Below are 21,011 nucleotides of genomic sequence, written 5' to 3'. Positions count from 1 at the left end.
GGCTGTCTCCGTAGAGTGATTTGCCCTGAAACCGGATTGAAAAGGTTCACAGAGATTGTTAGTCACTAAGTGTTCATTTAGCTGCTGTGCAACAGTTTTTTCGAGAATTTTGGAAATAAACGGAAGGTGGGAGACCGGTCGGTAGTTTACCATGAGGTCAGGATCGAGGTTAGGTCTTTTGAGCAGAGGATGAATAACCGCTTTTTTGAATGCTAGGGGAACAGTGCCGGAGGAAAGTGATAAGTTTATAATATTTAACACTGATGGACCTAATAATACAAACAGTTCCTTGATAAGTTTCCCAGGAAGTGGGTCAAGTAAACATGTTGTTTGTTTTATCCCACTTACACGCTGTAATAATTCCTCTAATGTTATTTCATCAAAAATAGAGAGACTATTTTGGAGGGCAGTGTCCGTCGTATATACAGTCGTATTTGTGTTAATAGAACCCAGTTGTAGCTGGGATGCGTTGTCTTTAATCTCCTTTCTAATGAGTTCAATTTTCTTATTAAAGAAATTCATAAAATCATCTGCCGAGTGGGTGGAGCTACTGGGAGGAGTCCCTTGTTGGGTTAGCGATGCTACTGTACTAAACAGAAATTTAGGATCGTTTTTGTTGAGGCGGATGAGATTTGAGTAGTATTTAGCTTTAGCTAAGGTAAGCATGCGTTTATAAGTTATTAAACTATCACTCCATGCTTGATGGAAAACCTCAAGTTTAGTCGCGCGCCATTTGCGTTCCAGTTTTCTACATGATAATTTATGAGCTCTAATTTCTTCTGTAAACCATGGGGTGCGCCTTTTAGGGGCCCTTTTTTGCTTTAGCGGTGCTATACTATCAATAATTTCGCGCAAGGCATCGTCAAAGTTGTTAGTGAGTTTATCAATAGAGCCGACATAATTTGGGAATGGTGCTATTACCGAAGGCAGTAGGTCAGCAAGAGTCATCGTTGTGGCAGCATTAATGTTGCGGCCGCTATAGCAGTTATTATTATTATTAGCTTGTTGACAAAGAGTCAAAACTTCAAATTTTATAAGGTAATGATCGGACATTACTTTAGTATATGGAAGTATCATAACTTTGGAGGTGGTGACACCCCTGACAAGCACTAGATCTATTGTATTACCGTTGCGATGCGTGGGTTCATGTATTATTTGTGTAAGACCACAGCTATCAATTATGGTTTGGAGCGCCACGCACTGAGGGTCCGATGGGGTATTCATATGGATATTAAAGTCCCCCATTATGATTATATTGTCGGCGTGCGTCACTAGATCAGCAACGAACTCTGAGAATTCACTGATAAAGTCCGAATAGGGCCCAGGGGGGCGGTAGATAACAGCCAGGTCGAGAGGTAGCGGTGTGACGGACCTCATAGTAAGCACCTCAAACGATTTATATTTATTATTTAGGTTAGGGGTAAGGTTGAAATTTTCATTGTATATTAGTGCGACACCCCCTCCCCTTTTAAGAGGGCGGGCAACATGCGCATTCGTATAGTTAGGAGGAGATGCCTCATTGAGCGCAAAAAATTCGTCCGGTTTGAGCCAGGTTTCGCTAAGACCAATGACGTTAAGATTGTTGTCTCTAATGACCTCATTAACCAATAACGCCTTGGGAGACAATGATCTTATGTTTAAAAAGCCCATATTATAGGTATTGGGCTGTTTTGACGAGTTTTTGTTAAGATTATCCGTAGTGGCAATATTAACAATGTTGCGTTTATTATGCGTAGTGCACTTTAAATAGTTTCGACCATATCTAGGAATTGATATGACGGGAATTTTCCGATTGTTTGCTTGGTGCTGCAATAGACTGGACATATCATAATTTGCCACCTCAGTAGAATGCATGTCCACCTCTGACACAGACACAACAGAAAAAACATTATGTGAATTGTGTATTATTCTAAGAGAATTGCTATGCGTACATGGATTATCCAGCCTGGCGCTGGCTAGTTCTAGCTTAACTGACTCCTCACCCGGACTAACAGACATTGTAATTGCCTGTGACCGGGCTTGCTCTAGTGTAGTCAGTCAAGTGAGACTTAAATAGTAGTCTATGTTTCTAGACAGGATGATGGCGCCTTCCTGGTTAGGGTGAAGGCCGTCTCTCATCAGCAAGCCTGGTTTGCCCCAGAAAGAGGGCCAGTTATCAATAAACGTTAGTCCCTGCGTCCTACAGTAGCTAGCCAACCACTTGTTAAGCGAGACTAATCTGCTATATCTCTCATCATTGCCTCTCGCAGGCAGGGGGCCAGAGACAATTACTCGATGCCTGGACATCTTTCTGGCGAGATCACAAGTCCTGGCTATGTTTCTCTTTGTAATCTCTGACTGTCTCATTCTAGTGTCATTGGAGCCAACGTGTACAACTATATTCGCATAATTAGTGGTGCGATTAGCCTGTCGTACGTGTTTACTAGGCCTGTTGCGAGTTAGCTCCCTAAGATTAGCTTCAATGTCAGGTGCTCTGGCCCCGGGGATACACTTTATTGTGGCTGGTTTGCTAAGCTTTATGTTTCGGGTGATGGAGTCCCCTATAACTAAGGTGTGGTGCCCGGTAGACTGGGGTGTAGGACTAGCTAAAGAGCTAAATCTATTATGCGTCTCAACCGGTACACCGTAGCTTGTAGGCCGCTTAGGACTGCTACAAGCTGGGCTAGTTAGCTCGCTACAGCTAACGCTAGCAGATGTGTCCGCAACATCTAAAGTTACGACATTACTCTGCTCTAACTGGCGGACACGGCCCTCTAGCAGAGCCAACCTCTCCGTGAGTATGGTGCAAGACGCACAGGAAGCCATTACTCACAGTGTTTTCTGTCACCGAGTGAAGTTCCTGCTGTCCTCAGGGAAGTGGTCGCGGTCTGTAGGAGTAGCTTCTTACTGACCGGCGCTGCCTTTCTCCGCGCTAGCTTAGCAGCTGGCTAGCTGAGGAAAGGGTGGTGGGACAGAGATCGGGTGATTTGCAAGTTAAATAGTACCACTAAAAATGTTTGAGAAGTGATAAAGAAAGCTGTAGAACAATTAAAAGCACACAGATAGAGCGCTACTTAGCTTTTTCGCAACAGCGAACAGACGGCGAGCAGTCACGCACGGTGAACCGGAACCGGAAGTCAGATTCCTCAGTAGATGATGCATGGAGACCGAAACTCCTGCTCAGGACAGAGAACCTCCTCTGGCAGTTACCGACAGCAGACACAATCAAGTTTCATCTGAAACTCGACAGTCTATTCTTGTTCTTAGAAATGAAGGCTATTCCACAAAATTGTTTGGGTGACCCCAAACTTTTGAACGGTAGTGTATATGTACTGTATTTGTGTATGGATGTGCGAGCGTATGTACCTATGGCGCGCGTATGAATGAATGTATGTATGAATGATTGTGTGAATGTGCATATGTATGTATTTGTATGCACAATATATTTGTTTCCCAGTATGTGCGGGAGCCAAAGTACTGCCCCAGCCACCCAGAGAGCCCAACCCAAAACAGCAGTTCCCACAGGCAGGCCGGCCGCCGACAGGACCCCCAGGACCGGGCCCACAGTGCCGCCAGACAGGCCGGCGGTAGGCTGTAGACGGGCACACCCGGCAGAGGACAAAGCACAGGAGAAGCAGGAGACAGCCAGCCCCAAGCCAGCGAATGACCATACACAGAAAGGCGGGACACCCCCACCCTGAGAGGCCCAGAGACTCCCCCGCAGTCGGGCGGGAAGACAAGGCAAGGCTAACAAGTTGTTGAACGTGATACTCTCCACTACCTTAAATATTGGTGGTATGGGATGAAACTTTTACTTATTGTGCAGCTGCACGCTTATAATCGCTGTGTTTGGCCCATGGCCCTCTGGCACATTTTTGACTTTGGCCCTTGGAGGCAAAACGTTTGGGCACTCCTGGTCTAGAGCGTGGTATTTGTATCCTAGTAGGATTGTACGGTATACCGGTACTAGTATAGTATAGCGGTACTAATGAATCTAATACGGTACTATGTTTGAAAAGTACCGGTTCTGTCTATCTGTGTTGGCCCTGTGATGAGGTGGCGACTTGTCCAGGGTGTACCCCGCCTACCGCCCGAATGTAGCTGGCATAGGCTCCAGCACCCCCCGCGACCCCAAAAGGGACAAGCGGTAGAAAATGCAAGGATGGGTACCCAATTGTTTTTTTTTAACTGACATGACAGCGCGCCGTCACTTCATGACATTGCTGGTTTTACAAGCAGAGGAGCGTGTTCGGCAGCGCACAATCACGGAGTACTTACGAGCAGACACAGTTTGTAGACAGAAAAGGGAGAACGGACGCATTTTGGCTTAAAAACTGACGATAAAGGTGAAGTCATAACACTGAAACGCCCTCAGGAAGAGGTGCTTTAAGATATGGCTAGATAGCTAGCAACGAACATTTATCCGCAGTCGGCAGTGTTTTAGCTACTTCTAAATCACTAATCCTCGACTCCATGGCGACAAATAAAGTAAGTTTCTTACAAATATCATCCTTGCAGGACAAGGAATAGCTAAACATGCTTCACTACACACCGTAGGAGGATACAATAGCTCACCGGCGTCACCGCTAACAAAAGCTAGTGCGTCTGAATGTAAACAAATGCCATTAGTGGACATCCACTGTAATGATACCAACCACCATAGCGTATCTAGTCGATACCACTATGATTACATCGATATTTTTTAATGTCAGAAAATCTTCTTTCATTTTTAAAAAATGTGTATTATGTTTATAATCTCAAGAAATATGTCCCTGGACACATGAGGACTTTGAATATGACCAATATATGATCCTTTAACTACTTGGTATCGGATCGATACCTAAATTTGTGGTATCATCCAAAACTAATGTAAAGCATCCAAACAACAGAAGAATAAGTGATTATTACATGTTAACAGAAGTGTAGATAGAACATGTTAAAACAGAAAATAAGCAGCTATTAACAGCTAATGAACAAGTAGATTAATAATTCATTTTCTACCACTTGTCCTTAATAACTTTGACAAAATAATAGAATGGAAAATGACACAATATGTTACTGCATATGTCAGCAGACTAACTAAGAGCCTTTGTTTGTTTACTTACTACTAAAAGACAAGTTGTCTTGTATGTTCATTATTTTATTTAAGGACAAATTGTTACATAGCAATAAGAAACATATGTTTAATGTACTGTAAGATTTTTTGGTAAAATAAAGCCAATAATGAAATTTTTTGTGGTCCCCTTTATTTAGAAAAGTAGCTAAATACATTTTTCTACCAGTGCCGGTACCAAAACATTGGTATCGGGATGACCATAGATCCTAGTAAGTCAGGCCCAATGTGAACTCCTAACTACATACTTTCTACTAACATGCATGCCATCAAGAATCCAGGGTTTTTCATCATAGTGGTATCAAAATTCACGTTTTTAGTCACATTTTAACATCGTGTTCCACAACCGTCCTCCACACTTGCAACATGACGGTAGTATAACTTGCAACCTCCTGGGGACATGTGTGTGTTTGGGTCCACAGTGTGCACCGCCAGACGAAAGTGTGAGTCAGACTAATCCTATTAGATCTCTCTCGCCTCACCTCTATATTTACCTCAGCCCTTTCTCTGAGATTAACCCGGCTATTTTTCTGCAAAAGCCTCCACGGATCAATAGTTGCTTTTCGGCACTGGCTGAGGTTTAATAGAACCGCGCTCCAATCAAACGATCGACTCCCTCGGTTCATTTCCGCAACGCTCTGCATCCTGCCTGTCACCTGGCTTTAATAACAGCATGCAAGGAGAGTCATTGCTATGCTGGGAGGGGAGAAAACGGACTGACATCAGTAATTAGTGCAGCTAGGACAGAGCACTTAAAGCACAAATATGTTTCTATTTAACGACTATTGTCTTCAAATATTGGGCATTTCTGTTTTTCAACTTTAAGTCTTACAATGCACATTAAACTACTCAAAATATGCAACTTTATTTCATTTTTGTTCAGTTACTTAATATAGCCATCTGGCATGTATGCTAATAGAGTGCATTCTTTGTATTCCTTTTTAAAACCTTGCATTCCCCTGTGTGTTCCCACACTTGTAAAGCTGCCGTAAATGTATCTTGAAAATACGAATGCGTTCTTTCAGCATTGTCTCAAGCACAACCCAACTCCAGGTACAATTCCAGCATAAGTACATCAGTAGAAGAGGACTCAAGATAGCTCTTTTTCTCTACTTTTTGCAGGGCAATGTCCGTAGCGTAGCTTTCTTTGTGTGTCACACTTCCGTGTTTACCATCTAAATCACAGATGTCAAACTCAAGGCCCGGGGGCCAAATCTGGCCCGCCACATTATTTTATGTGGCCCGCGAAAGCCTGGATAATAATGTGTTAATAAAATGCTTAATCTTTTCCTACTAAATATGTTTGTTCCCTTTTGACATTAAAAATCACGTACTGCATGCAATTGCATATCTTTTAAAATTCAAAATTATTATATTATCATCCATCCACCCATTTTCTACCGCTTGTCCCTTTTGGGGTCGCGGGGGGTGCTGGAGCCTATCTCAGCTGCATTCGGGCGGAGTATTGCAAAAATATTTTTCGTTAAAATAAAGATAAATACTGTACTTAAATATCTGCTTGACTTATGATTTCAAAACAAATTATCAATCAAATTGTAGACTGTACAATTGACAATACATTATACGGTTAAATTCCACCAACTGAGTTTTTTTTACCGTAAAATCAACTTTGGTACTGTTTTTTTCCATATACAGTGAGAAACTAAAACACTAAAAAAAACAAACAAAGAACATTTTAAAACAACAAGCTTTTACGGGGGAAAAAAAGAAAAAAAAAGGCAGCTGTGTTGCTTGAATTTTACCGCTAAAAACAGTGGTATTATTTTTTACATTCATTTAATTTTTTTATATGCTGTAAAAAAAGCTGCCAGTTCTGAAAATAAAATGTAAATATTTTTTTGCAGCTTATGTAAAAAAAAACATTGTTAATTATATATATATATATATATATATATATATATATATATATATATATATATATATATATATATATATATATATATATATATATATATATACATGTACATTTATATATTACTCATTGTTAAAATATTTTTTGTTAAAAATAAATAAATACTGTACTTAGATATCTGCTGGACTTATGATTTAAAAAAAAATTATCAATCAAATTGTAGACTGTAAAATTGACAATAGATTTTACGGTTGAATTCCTCCGACTGAGTTTTTTTTACTGTAAAATTAACTTTGGTACTGTTTTTTTCCATATACAGTAAGAAACTAAAACATTAAAAGAAGATTTTACGGTTAAAAAAAAAAGGGTGCTGTGTTGCTTGAATTTTACCGCTAAAAACAATGGTATTGTTTTTCCATTTATTCAATTTTTTTTTATATTCTGTAAAAAAAAACACTGCTTTTACTGTAAAATTCTGGTGACTGAGCTGCCAGTTTTGAAAATAAAATGTATATATTTTTTGCAGCTTATGTAAAAAATATATTGTTAATTATATATATATATATATATATATATATATATATATATATATATATATATATATATATATATATAAAATTTATTTATATATATATATATATATATATATATAATTTATTTATATATATATATATATATATATATATATATATATATATATATATATATATATATATATATATATATATATATATATATATATATATATATATATATATATATATACACATACATACACGTACATTCATATATTACTCATTGTTAAAAGCGGCCCTCTGAAGGCAACCATAACTGCGATGTGGCCCTCAATGAAAACGAGTTTGACACCCCTGATCTAAATAGTATTAAGCTCCGTAATGTAGCCACTGGTGTGTCTGCTAAGAACCACAAAGTTGTGACACCATCTCGACAAAAAGTGGTGAAAACTTGTACTACACGTAATTTCCACAGGTTCTGACTGAGTCTTTGTTCCCTCGAGGGTATTTTGGTCATTTCTTCAAATTGTGCACAGCAATATGATTCGGGACAACGCTGCCACCAAAACACAAACTAGACAATATGACATTGCCTGCAGTCTTCTGTATGTGACCACAGCAGGCTGATGTAGGCCCGCCCATATTTGGGAGCAAAAAGTGGGCATTCAAAATGTGGTGAAACTTGTTAAAAATAAACCTAAAATCACTACTATGAATATTTGGGAGGGATTTTACTTGTAGACATAATGTTTAGGTGTAGAACTATGACAAAAGTACCAATGTTTTCAGCATCAGAGAAAATATTTAAGTTCATTATCATCAAATATACAAAAATATAATGTGTGAACTTACTTTTGGTCTTCCCATGGCTTGTGGAGGATCTGAATGATTCAACTTCTTGTGGATCATGTGACTTTTTCATAAAGGACAATGTGGTAACAGGAGCCTGAGTAAAAACCCAGAGATTTAAGTATATATATATATATATATATATATATATATATATATATATATATATATATATATATATATATATATATATATATATATATATATATATATACACTACCGTTCAAAAGTTTGGGGTCACATTGAAATGTCCATATTTTTGAAGGAAAAGCACTGTACTTTTCAAAGAAGATAACTTTAAACTAGTCTTAACTTTAAAGAAATACACTCTATACATTGCTAATGTGGTAAATGACTATTCTAGCTGCAAATGTCTGGTTTTTGGTGCAATATCTACATAGGTGTACAGAGGCCCATTTCCAGCAACTATCACTCCAGTGTTCTAATGGTACAATGTGTTTGCTCATTGGCTCAGAAGGCTAATTGATGATTAGAAAACCCTTGTGCAATCATGTTCACACATCTGAAAACAGTTTAGCTCGTTACAGAAGCTACAAAACTGACCTTCCTTTGAGCAGATTGAGTTTCTGGAGCATCACATTTGTGGGGTCAATTAAACGCTCAAAATGGCCAGAAAAAGAGAACTTTCATCTGAAACTCGACAGTCTATTCTTGTTCTTAGAAATGAAGGCTATTCCACAAAATTGGTTGGGTGACCCCAAACTTTTGAACGGTAGTGTATATATAAACAAACGCCATTGGTGGATCTACACCTAACATCCACTGTAATGATATCAAGTACAGGAGCGTATTTAGTCGATACTACTATGATTACATCAATATTTTTTGGCATCACAACATCTTCTTTCGTTTAAAAAAAAAAAGTATATTATGTTTATAAACTCAGGAAATATGTCCCTGGACACATGAGGACTTTGAATATGACCAATGTATGATCCTGTAACTACTTGGTATCGGATTGATACCCAAATTTGTGGTATCATGCAAAACTAATGTAAAGTATCAAACAACAGAAGAATAAATGATTATTACATTTTAACAGAAGTGTAGATAGAACATGTTAAAAGAGAAAATAAGCAGATATTAACAGTAAATGAACAAGTAGATTAATAATTCATTTCCTACCACTTGTCCTTAATAATGTTGACAAAACAATAGAATGATAAATGACACAATATGTTACTGCATATGTCAGCAGACTAATTAGGAGCCTTTGTTTGTTTACTTACTACTAAAAGACAAGTTGTCTTAAATGTTCACAATTTTATTTCAGGACTTAACTGCAATAAGAAACATATGTTTAATGTACCCTAAGGTTTTTTGTTAAAATAAAGCCAATAATGCAATTTTTTGTGGTCCCCTTTAGTTAGAAAAGTACCGAAATAATTTTAGTACTGTTACCAAAATATTGTATCGTTACAACACTAATATATATATATAAAAAATCACAAGACTATTTCATCTCTACAGGCCTGTTTCATGAGGGGTTTTCCTCAATCCTCAGGTTTATATAGGGCACAGAGCGGGTGGGTACAGGCAGGCGTGGGGGCGTGGTTATTGACTCATGTGTTACCTAGGAGGTGTTTCCTTCTGTGACGGCATGCTGATACAATTTCGCTGCGCTTGTTGAGGGATGACAAGTCTGGACGGTATATGATAAACAGTTTCTCTTTTAAGCATAGGTTGCATCTTTTGTTACCACTGTTTTAAGGTGTGCTGGATGCAAGAATTTGCCATGTTATAGAGTATTCAACATTATTGTCTTTGAGATTCCAAATGTGTTTACTGAGTTCTGTAGTGTTCCGGAGTCTTTTGCATCTGAAAGAAGCCTTGTGATTGTTCCATCTGGTTTTGAATTCTCCCTCAGTTAATCCTACGTATGTGTCGGATGTGTTAATGTCCTTGCGTATTACCTTTGCTTGGTAAACAACTGATGATTGTAAGCACCCCCCGTTGAGGGGGCAATCAGGTTTCTTGCGGCAGTTACAGTCTTTGTCGATTTTGGAGTCGTTCTGCCTGGTGGTGGGCGGCTCCTTTTCAATCCTTTTCAGGTAATACGCAAGGACATTAACACATCCGACACATACGTAGGATTAACTGAGGGAGAATTCAAAACCAGATGGAACAATCACAAGGCTTCTTTCAGATGCAAAAGACTCCGGAACACTACAGAACTCAGTAAACACATTTGGAATCTCAAAGACAATAATGTTGAATACTCTATAACATGGCAAATTCTTGCATCCAGCACACCTTACAACAGTGGTAACAAAAGATGCAACCTATGCTTAAAAGAGAAACTGTTTATCATATACCGTCCAGACTTGTCATCCCTCAACAAGCGCAGCGAAATTGTATCAGCATGCCGTCACAGAAGGAAACACCTCCTAGGTAACACATGAGTCAATCACCACGCCCCCACGCCTGCCTGTACCCACCCGCTCTGTGCCCTATATAAACCATGGTATGTGAATGCTTCCATTAAAATCTCCTGAGGATTGAGGAAAACCCCTCATGAAACAGGCCTGTAGAGATGAAATAGTCTTGTGATTTTTTCCCACACATACATATTACGCTCTACCACGGTATCGAGCACTATTTTTTGGATAATCTAATTAAGACATATATATATATACGTATGTATATATATATATATATATACATACACATATATATATATATATATATATATATATATATATATATATATATATATATATATATATATATATGTATATATATATATATACACACATATATATATATATATATATATATATATATACATATATATATATATATATATATATATATATATATATATATATATATATATACGTATATATATACACATATATATATATATATATATATATATATATATATATATATATATATATATATATGTGTGTATATATATATATATATATGTGTGTATATATATATATATGTGTGTATATATATATATATATATATATATATATATGTGTGTATATATATATATGTGTGTATATATATATATGTGTGTATATATATATATATATATATATATATATATATATATATATATATATATGTATATATATATATATATATATATATATATATATATATACATATATATATATATATATATATATATATATATATATATATATATATATATATATAATGTGTATTTTAGGCTTTAATCAAACAAAATTTGCTAAAATGCTAGCATAAAACATTAGCATGCTAATTTAGGAGAAATTAACATACTTCTAAGATGGCGCCAAGTATCAAAAACTATGAGCTTTATGTTTAAACGAACAAGCATAAAACTTTAGCATCTGAATGTCAGCAGGATGACAGGGAAAAAAAACAATAATACAACATTCTCCTTCATCCATTTGTGTTGTGTTTTCAGTGCATGCATGGACGACAACTGGCCTGCTCAGGTTGTCCCACAGAAGTAAGAAGCTTGCCTCTCCTGAGCTGGAGTTTTTGGCTCCTGACACGCCCATTTTTATCTCTATAATCTCCACCTGTAAATCCCGGCGTGCCTGGGAGTGGACGCACAAAGCCAAGGGAAGAAGCGGTGAGGGTGTCACCAAAAGGGCAACAAATCAAGGATGAAAACAATGGCCGGCAAGAGAAAGTTGGGATATATTTGAGACGAGGAGTTTCAAGGTGAGGTAAATTACTGGCGCTGTATTCAGCTGCCACAGCACGTAGGGCGATTGATTGCCTATTAAATTAGCTATTAACCAAACAGGCGCCGGCGCTACTATATCAGGCCGCGATCAATGCGCTTCAAAAAGTGAACAGGATGATTGCAAAATGACTTTCCCCCAATGTAGGATTTAAGCTTTGCCCTCTCCGAGTCTTACAGTAAATCCCTTTTCCAGGCGGCGTCCAGTTTTCAACGCGGCTCTCCTCTATCAGCGCGGGATGTTTCAGTGTGCGGTTGTGGCGCCAAATAGATCAGCTCAAAGCCAGAGAGCCAAATCTAATTTGTGAGGTTATCACTGTCAATTCTCAGCCTGCAGCGACACTGAAATACGGGCTGGCTCCCGACGGGTGAAGAAAATTTCGGCCTGAACTTAATTTCGACATCAGAAAAGTGTTTCGACTGTGGTGAGAGAAAATAGCTCAAATGTCGGCGTAAAACGATAGCATGTTAGCGTTAAAATGATGACACAGGATGAATTATCATACTTGTAAAATGGCGGCAAGTATCAAAAACCATGATTTTAGGCTTTAATCAAACAAAATGTGCTAAAATGCGAGCATAAATAATTAGCATGCTAACATAGGAGAATTTAACATACTTCTAAGATGGTGCCAAGTATCAAAAACCCTGATTTTAGGCAAACAAAATTTGCTAAAATGCTAGCGTAAATAATTAGCATGCTAACATAGGAGAATTTATCATACTTGTACGATGGTGCCAAATATCAAAAACCATGATTTTAGGCTTTAATCAAACACAATTAAATACTACCATAAAATGTTAGCACATATTAATGTTGGCATGCTAACACAGGATGAGTTATCATACTTGTAAGATGGTGCCAAGTATCAAAAACCATGATTTTAGGCTTTAATCAAACAACATTTGCTAAAATGCTAGCATAAATAATTGGAATGCTAACATAGGAGAATTTAACATACTTCTAAGATGGTGCCAAGTATCAAAAACCATGATTTTAGGCTTTAATCAAACAAAATGTGCTAAAATGCGAGCATAAATAATTAGCATGCTAACATAGGAGAATTTAACATACTTCTAAGATGGTGCCAAGTATCAAAAACCATGATTTTAGGCAAACAAAATTTGCTAAAATGCTAGCATAAATAATTAGCATGCTAACATAGGAGAATTTATCATACTTGTACGATGGTGCCAAATATCAAAAACCATGATTTTAGGCTTTAATCAAACACAATTAAATACTACCATAAATGTTAGCACATATTAATGTTGGCATGCTAACACAGGATGAGTTATCATACTTGTAAGATGGTGCCAAGTATCAAAAACCATGATTTTAGGCTTTAATCAAACAACATTTGCTAAAATGCTAGCATAAATAATTGGAATGCTAACATAGGAGAATTTAACATACTTCTAAGATGGCGCCAAGTATCAAAAACCATGATTTTTAGGTATAAACTTAAAAAATCTGCTAAAAAGCTAGTATAAAATATTAGCATGCTAATTTTAACATGATGATATAGGAAATGTTAGCGTACTTATAAGATGGCACCAAGTATCAAAACCCATGATTTTAGGTTATAATCAAACAACATTTGCTAAAATAAATAATTAGCATGCTAACATAGGAGAATTTAACATACTTCTAAGATGGTGCATGTATCAAAAACCATGATTTTAGGCTTTAATCAAACACATTTAAATACTAAAATAAAATGTTAGCATGCTAATGTTGGCATGCTAACACAGGATGAGTTATCATACTTGTAAGATGGCGCCAAGTATCAAAAACCATGATTTTTAGGTATAAACTTAAAAAATCTGCTAAAAAGCTAGTATAAAATATTAGCATGCTAATTTTAACATGATGATATAGGAAATGTTAGCGTACTTATAAGATGGCACCAAGTATCAAAACCCATGATTTTAGGTTATAATCAAACAACATTTGCTAAAATAAATAATTAGCATGCTAACATAGGAGAATTTAACATACTTCTAAGATGGTGCATGTATCAAAAACCATGATTTTAGGCTTTAATCAAACACATTTAAATACTAAAATAAAATGTTAGCATGCTAATGTTGGCATGCTAACACAGGATGAGTTATCATACTTGTAAGATGGCGCCAAGTATCAAAAACCATGATTTTAGGCAAACAAAATTTGCTAAAATGCTTGCATAAATAATTAGCATGCTAACAAAGGAGAATCTATCATACTTGTACGATGGTGCCAAATATCAAAAACCATGATTTTAGGCTTTAATCAAACAAAATTTGCTAAAATGCGAGCGTAAATAATTAACATGCTAACATAGGAGAAGTTAACATACTTCTAAGATGGTGCCAAGTATCAAAAACCATGATTTTAGGCTTTAATCAAACAAAATTAAATACTAAAATAAAATGTTAGCACGCCAATGTTGGCATGCTAACACAGGATGAGTTATCATACTTGCAAGATGGCGCCAAGTATCAAAAACCATGATTTTAGGCAAACAAAATTTGCTAAAATGCTAGCATAAATAATTAGCATGCTAACAAAGGAGAATTTATCATACTTGTACGATGGTGCCAAATATCAAAAACCATGATTTTAGGCTTTAATCAAACAAAATTTGCTAAAATGCGAGCGTAAATAATTAACATGCTAACATAGGAGAAGTTAACATACTTCTAAGATGGTGCCAAGTATCAAAAACCATGATTTTTAGGTATAAACTTAAAAAATCCGCTAAAAAGCTAGTATAAAATATTAGCATGCTCATTTTAACATGATGATAGGAAATGTTAGCGTACTTATAAGATGGCACCAAGTATGAAAACCCATGATTTTAGGTTCATACCAAAGAAAAATGCCAGCATAAAAGGATAGCATATTACAGAAAAAGAACATTTCGGCCTGAACTTTATTTCTACATGAGAAAAGTATTTCCACTGTGGTGTTTGGTCTATCACAGCATAATCCTGGGGGCGTCCATCTAGATTGTTCTAAAGTACAGTATGCTCTCTGTATATCATTCCTTAGATTCATCACAAAGGTATAAGATTGAACATTTTGATGCGCAGATACATCATTGCAGATGGAACGTTTAGTCTCAGAAAGTGTTGGAATTCATTTTGGAGCACAGACAGTTCTGAAGTTACTGTCGCGGTCAAAAGTTTACACACACTTGTAAAGAACATAATGTCATGGCTGTCTTGAGTTTCCAATATTTTCTACAACTCTTATTTTTTTGTGATAGAGTGATTTGAGCACATACTTGCTGGTCACAAAAAACATTCATGAAGTTTGGTTCTTTTGTGAATTTATTATGGGTCTACTGAAAATGTGAGCAAATCTGCTGGGTCAAAAGTATACATACAGCCATGTTAATATTTGCTTACATGTCCCTTGGCAAGTTTCACTGCAATAAGGCACTTTTGGTAGCCATCCACAAGCTTCTGGTTGAATTTTTGACCACTCCTCTTGACAAAATTGGTGCAGTTCAACGAAATGTGTTGGTTTTCTGATATGGACTTGTTTCTTCAGCATTGTCCACACGTTTAAGTCAGGACTTTGGGAAGGTCGTTCTAAAACCTTCATGCTAGCTCAATTTTTGTTTCATCTGACATCATCACATGGACAAAGATAAGACCTTCTGGAGGAAAGTTCTGTGGTCAAACATCCAGTCAGTGGTGTGCTGTCAGGGCTTTCTCTGCTGGCCTAACATAACCAGAAATCATCATCATAATTAAAGATAAAAGTATTTTTTTTATTTACTTTCCATAAATATCTAAAAGTATTCATATTCTCTTCATGTCATATTATGCTCCTTCCAATGCTGTGGTTTTCAGTTTTAGTTTGTATCCAATCAGAATTCAGCTAGCTTATGTTGCCATGCTGTACCAAATCTGCCAGATGCCTTCAGAATCAACAATGCAGGCGTCCGTGCACTGTAAGTGAACAAGCACATACAGTTGATAGACAGTTGCGATAGCCAGTCAGATCATGAGTTGTTGTCAGTAAGGCCTTCTAGATGGCCCTATGTTCAACGTGACATTTACGCGTCCTGTGATTGGATACTCACCTGGACTGTTAGCGGATTAATTTGAGAACACATACAGTTGATAGACAGTTGCGATTGCCAATCAGATCACAAGTTGTTGACAGTAGCCTATTTTGGTAGCCTGATGTTAACGAGACTGTGATTGGATACTCACTTGTCATTCCAAAGTGAGCATCCAATCACAAGTTGCAACTTGCAGGAAGGTGTGACCCACAAAGAAGGAGAACAAAACATTGAGTAGGTGGCAGATATATATTTGCAAGGCCATTTTCAGGAAGGATATTTAAAGAGAAACTACATCTTGTGAGACGATGTCGGCGATGAAATGGGGAAATGCTCGCCACTTCCACTCGAATCAGCCGACTATGAGCGGTACCACCGGCTTATACGGCGTCGAATTGGTGCTACAAATTGTGACTTCAAATATTTTATTTCTTTGTTTTTTTCACCTTTAATATGTTTTTCGCAATTTTAAATTTTGACAGTACCATTAAAGATATGTTTTAATTGCTGATGCGGGTTTATTGATTTTTAAACGCGCCAGAAAAGAACCAGTTTTGTACACTGTTGATGTGTTTCAATACAAAATAGTATGTAAATGTGTTTCTGTATAGTATTTCTACAGCAATGGTCATGTGGGGACATCAATTATGGTATTTTGAGAGGTAATCATTGAAGTCGGACATCACTGAAGGCCTAGGTGGGAAACGCACGGCCCACCACTGCATACAGTGCATCCGGAAAGTATTCACAGCACTTCGCTTGTTCCCCATTTTGTTATGTTAGAGCCTTATTCCAAAAAGGAATACATTCATTTTGTCTTCAAAATTCTACAGACATTAATACCCCCATAATGACAATGTGAAAAGTTTTTTTTTTTTTTTTTTAAACATTGCAAATTTATTAAAAGTAAAAAACTAACAAATCACATGTACATAAGTATTCACAGCCTTTGCTCAATACTTTGTTGATGCACCTTCGGCAGCAATTACAGCCTCAAGTCTTTTTGAATACCATGCCACAAATTCGGCACGCCTATCTTTAGGCAGTTTCGCCCTTTTCCTTTTCGCAGCACCTCTCAAACTCCATCAGGTTGGATGAGAAGCGTTGGTTTTCATCCAGGATGTCTCTGTACATTGCTGCATTCATCCTTCCCTCCATCCTGACTAGTCTCCCAGTTCTCGCCGCTGAAAAACATCCCCACAGCATGATGCTGCCATTACCATGTTTCACTGCAAACAACACCTTTAACAGTACGTGGAAATGTGGGCTTCCAGTTCAGAACCACTTGTGTAAAACAAAGTGGTCTCTAATGTGATACAGCTCATGCATTACATTATATATATATTAATAATAATGTATAGGCATTGCTTGGAGCGTTAGCAACCCTTCCTTTATGTTGTTTAGTTTAATGTAAAGCAGTGTTTTTCAACCACTGTGCCATGAAGATACAGTCTGGTGTGCCGTGGGAGATTATGTAATTTCACTTAATTGGGTTAAAAATAATTTCTACAAACTGTAATTATAATCCGCAATTGTGCCGTTGTTGAGTGTCTGTGCTGTCTAGAGCTCGGCAGAGTAACCGTGTAATACTCTTCCATATCAGTAGGTGGCAGCCGGTAGCTAATTGCTTTGTAGAGGTCGGAAACATGGTTTGTCGTGATCACAATATGCGGGAGGCAGTGTGCAGGTAAAAAGGTGTCTAACACTTAAACCAAAAACCAATAAAAGGTGAGTGCCGCTAAGAAAAGGCATTGAAGCTTAGGGATGGCTATGCAAAACGAAGCTAAAACTGAACTGGCTGCAAAGTAAACAAAAACAGAATGCTGGACGACAGCAAAGACTTACAGCGTGTGGAGCAGACGGCGTCCACAAAGTACATCCGTACATTACATGACAATCAGCAATGTCCGCACAACTTAAATAGTCTTGATTGCGAAAAAAAAAGCAGGTGCGAGGAATAGCGTTCAAGGAAGACAAGAAAATACCAACAAAAGAGGAAAAGCCACCAAAATAGGAGCGCAAAACAAGAACTAAAACACTACACACAGGAAAACAGCAACAAACTCCAAATAAGTCACGGCGTGATGTGACAGGTGGGGACAGTACACCTACTTTGAGACAAGAGCTATAGTGATGCATGCTTGGTTATGGTTTGAATTCATATCCAACAATTGTGAGAACAACTTTTTATTGTCAATATCAGCTACTGAGTTTCATTTTTTCAATGATTTCTGCTGGTGGTGTGCCTCGGGATTTTTTCAATGGAAAAAAGTGTGCCTTGTCTCAGAAAAGGCTGAAAAACACGGATGTAAAGACCGAGACGGGAGGCAATGATACTGAACGGCATTCTATATCAGACGTTATGAATGCAGACAACTCATTGCATATCTCCACAGAGGTCTCGTCCATCCGGCGTGTCTTCCATCATGGTGGACCTATTCCTCAACCGAGTTCTGGTGGAGAACAATTGGGACCAGGATGAGCTCAACACGGAGCGGGAAATCAGCGGGATTCTGGAAAACCGCATCGTTCTGCTGCTCTTTGCCAGCGCCGAGTGTGACAGGTGCTGGGAGTTTGTGCCTGTTCTGAACGACTTCTTCAAGCGCTTGAAAGACCCCGCTTACATTGAGTACCCCCGACTGCTGGCACTCATCCATGTCAGGTCTCTGCCTGCTTCTCTCCATGTCATTACTTCATCACACCAGACGAGCTCATGTGCATTGGCTTGATCCTTTCCAATCACCTCTCTGCAGCTTGGACCAATCAGAGGAGCAGCAGGGGAAATTCCTCAAAGAGATGCACAAGAAGGTTCTGTTTTTGGCCTTTGAGGACCCGTACAGGAAGTAGGTGGACGGACGGGAGGGAGAGATATCTTGTTGCATAATACATACCGTAATTTCCGGACTATAAGCCGCACCTGACTATAAGCCGCACCAGCTAAATTTAGGGGAAAATACAGATTGCTCCATATATAAGCCGCACCCGACTATAAGCCGCAGGGTTTTGATGTGTAATTAGCGTAGTATATAGGGGTTCCTGCTACCACGGAGGGGATTGTCGGGACAGAGATGACTGTTTGGGAACGCAAAGCGTCCCATTTATTAACAATAAATCTTTCAATCATTCAATCAAACTTTCACATCTTTGACATGGCGAACAGCATTCGTGCAGAGTACAAATAATACAACGGTGCAAAGTAATACAAAGTGCTCGCCTGTACGTTATCAAAATAACCAGCCTACCTGTATATGAAAAGTCAGTCTTTAATCATTGTGTCATCGTCTTCCTCCTGCGTACTAAAACCACCGAAATTCTCTTCGTCGGTGTCGGAGAAGAACAGGCCGTATATAAGCCGCACCGTTGTATAAGCCGCAGGGACCAGAACGAGGGGAAAAAGTAGCGGCTTATAGTCCGGAAATTACGGTACTTTTTTGTGGATGCTATTCTTTCTGTGGATTTCAGAGAACTCCAGGCCATGTTTAAGGTGAAAGAGGTCCCCACCGTGGTGGTCCTTCGCCCCGACGGCTCGGTCCTGTCCCCGAATGCCGTGCAGGACATTTGTCACTTCGGCTGCCAGTGTTTCCGCGACTGGCAGGAGTCGTCGGAGCTGATCGAGAGAAGCTTCATGCTGAACGAGGAGTTCGACAACCTGAATATGCGCACCGCCAGCGACCCGGTGAGGAGGCTGAAATATAAGACGGAGGACGACAAGAGGAAAAAGAGATGGTGGAGGTTATGAGGGGAAGAGGGAAGGCTGGAGAAAGGAGGGATGTAAAGGAGGAGAAGAGTCAACCGTACGAGGTGTGTCAGAAAAGTTCCAGGATCATGTCTAAGATCAGACGGATTTTGCTTTTATTCAATCAGAATCAGAAGTACTTTAATAATCCCCGAGGGGAAATTACGATTTTTAGCACAATCCCATTCAAGAGCAGACAAACATTACAGGGAGACAGAACAGGATCGCTTGTAACAAACGCACCCAAGTTCCGCGGGTGTCGCTGCCACTACGCAAATTAAGGAGTCACGGGTGGGACCTGATATTCAGCTGGGACCGACTAAAACAATAAATAAACACAAGACATGTATAACTATTAGCCACAACACGGTCAGGCTTATATTCAATATGCCACAAATGAATCCCGCATAACAAACATCTCCCCTCTCCCGTCCATATAACCCGCCAATACGAATCAAACACCTGCACAACACACTCAATCCCACAGCCCAAAGTGCCGTTCACCTCCCCAAAGTTAGTACAGCACATATATCCCCCCAAAGTTATGTACGTGACATGCACATAGCGGCATGCACGTACGCGATTAAATGTTTGGAAGCCGCAGCGTAATCACGGTACCGCACATCCACCTCAAAGTCCTCCTGGTAAGAGTCTCTGCTCGTCTAAGGGGTCCAGGCTGAGGCCAAGGAAAAAAAAAACTCATAGCCATTGCACACATAAACATCAAATAACACAAAGGACATTAAAGACATTAAAAGAGCAGAGCTGATGCAACCAGCCACTTCTACACACAGACACAAAACTAAAACAACAACAAAAAACATACACACTGTGGTGGCCTCTGCGGTGTTCCACGCCATTGTCTGCTGGGGTGGAGGCAGCATGGCCAGAGGCAGGAGCAGACCCAACAAAGCAACCAAGAGAGCCGACTCCACCCTCAGCCGCCCATCAACTCTCGGCCAGTGTCCAGTCCGCATGAATGGGCGAGGATGCGTCCAAGGAGACCAAGGTGTCCGACACCTGAAGCTTGTCCGCCCCGGCGCTCCGTGCCAACTCCGCAGCCCTGTCTCTTCATCCGCATCTCCTCCAGTCTCTCCAAATGGACTCTGGTGTGGCAGAGACCCAGCAGCTGGTCTCCATGGCCAAAAGGCTCCCGGGAGGCAGATCCAGAAG

The 21,011-nt window shown here is 38.7% G+C and overlaps 1 protein-coding gene across 2 annotated transcripts; it reads left to right on the top strand.

The window, feature by feature from the left end:
* Nucleotides 1-11,892: 11,892 nt before the first annotated feature.
* LOC133639219 (nucleoredoxin-like protein 1) lies at nucleotides 11,893-20,499 on the top strand. Of its 2 annotated transcripts, none has more exons than XM_062032377.1 (4): nucleotides 11,893-12,019; nucleotides 18,499-18,764; nucleotides 18,856-18,945; nucleotides 19,565-20,499. In XM_062032377.1, exons 2-4 carry the CDS (start codon nucleotides 18,529-18,531, stop codon nucleotides 19,839-19,841), a joined length of 603 nt encoding a protein of 200 aa, XP_061888361.1. In that variant the 5' UTR covers nucleotides 11,893-12,019; nucleotides 18,499-18,528; the 3' UTR covers nucleotides 19,842-20,499. The 2 variants fall into 2 exon arrangements, with proteins under 2 accessions (XP_061888361.1, XP_061888360.1); XM_062032376.1 differs by lacking the exon at nucleotides 11,893-12,019 and adding an exon at nucleotides 16,227-16,512.
* The last annotated feature ends 512 nt before the right edge of the window (nucleotides 20,500-21,011 follow it).

This window comes from Entelurus aequoreus, linkage group LG22 (assembly GCF_033978785.1).
Source record: "Entelurus aequoreus isolate RoL-2023_Sb linkage group LG22, RoL_Eaeq_v1.1, whole genome shotgun sequence".
In the NCBI taxonomy this organism is placed as follows: domain Eukaryota; kingdom Metazoa; phylum Chordata; class Actinopteri; order Syngnathiformes; family Syngnathidae; genus Entelurus; species Entelurus aequoreus.
Note: the sequence above shows the minus strand (reverse complement) of the source record. Positions and strands in the feature narration are given on the sequence as shown.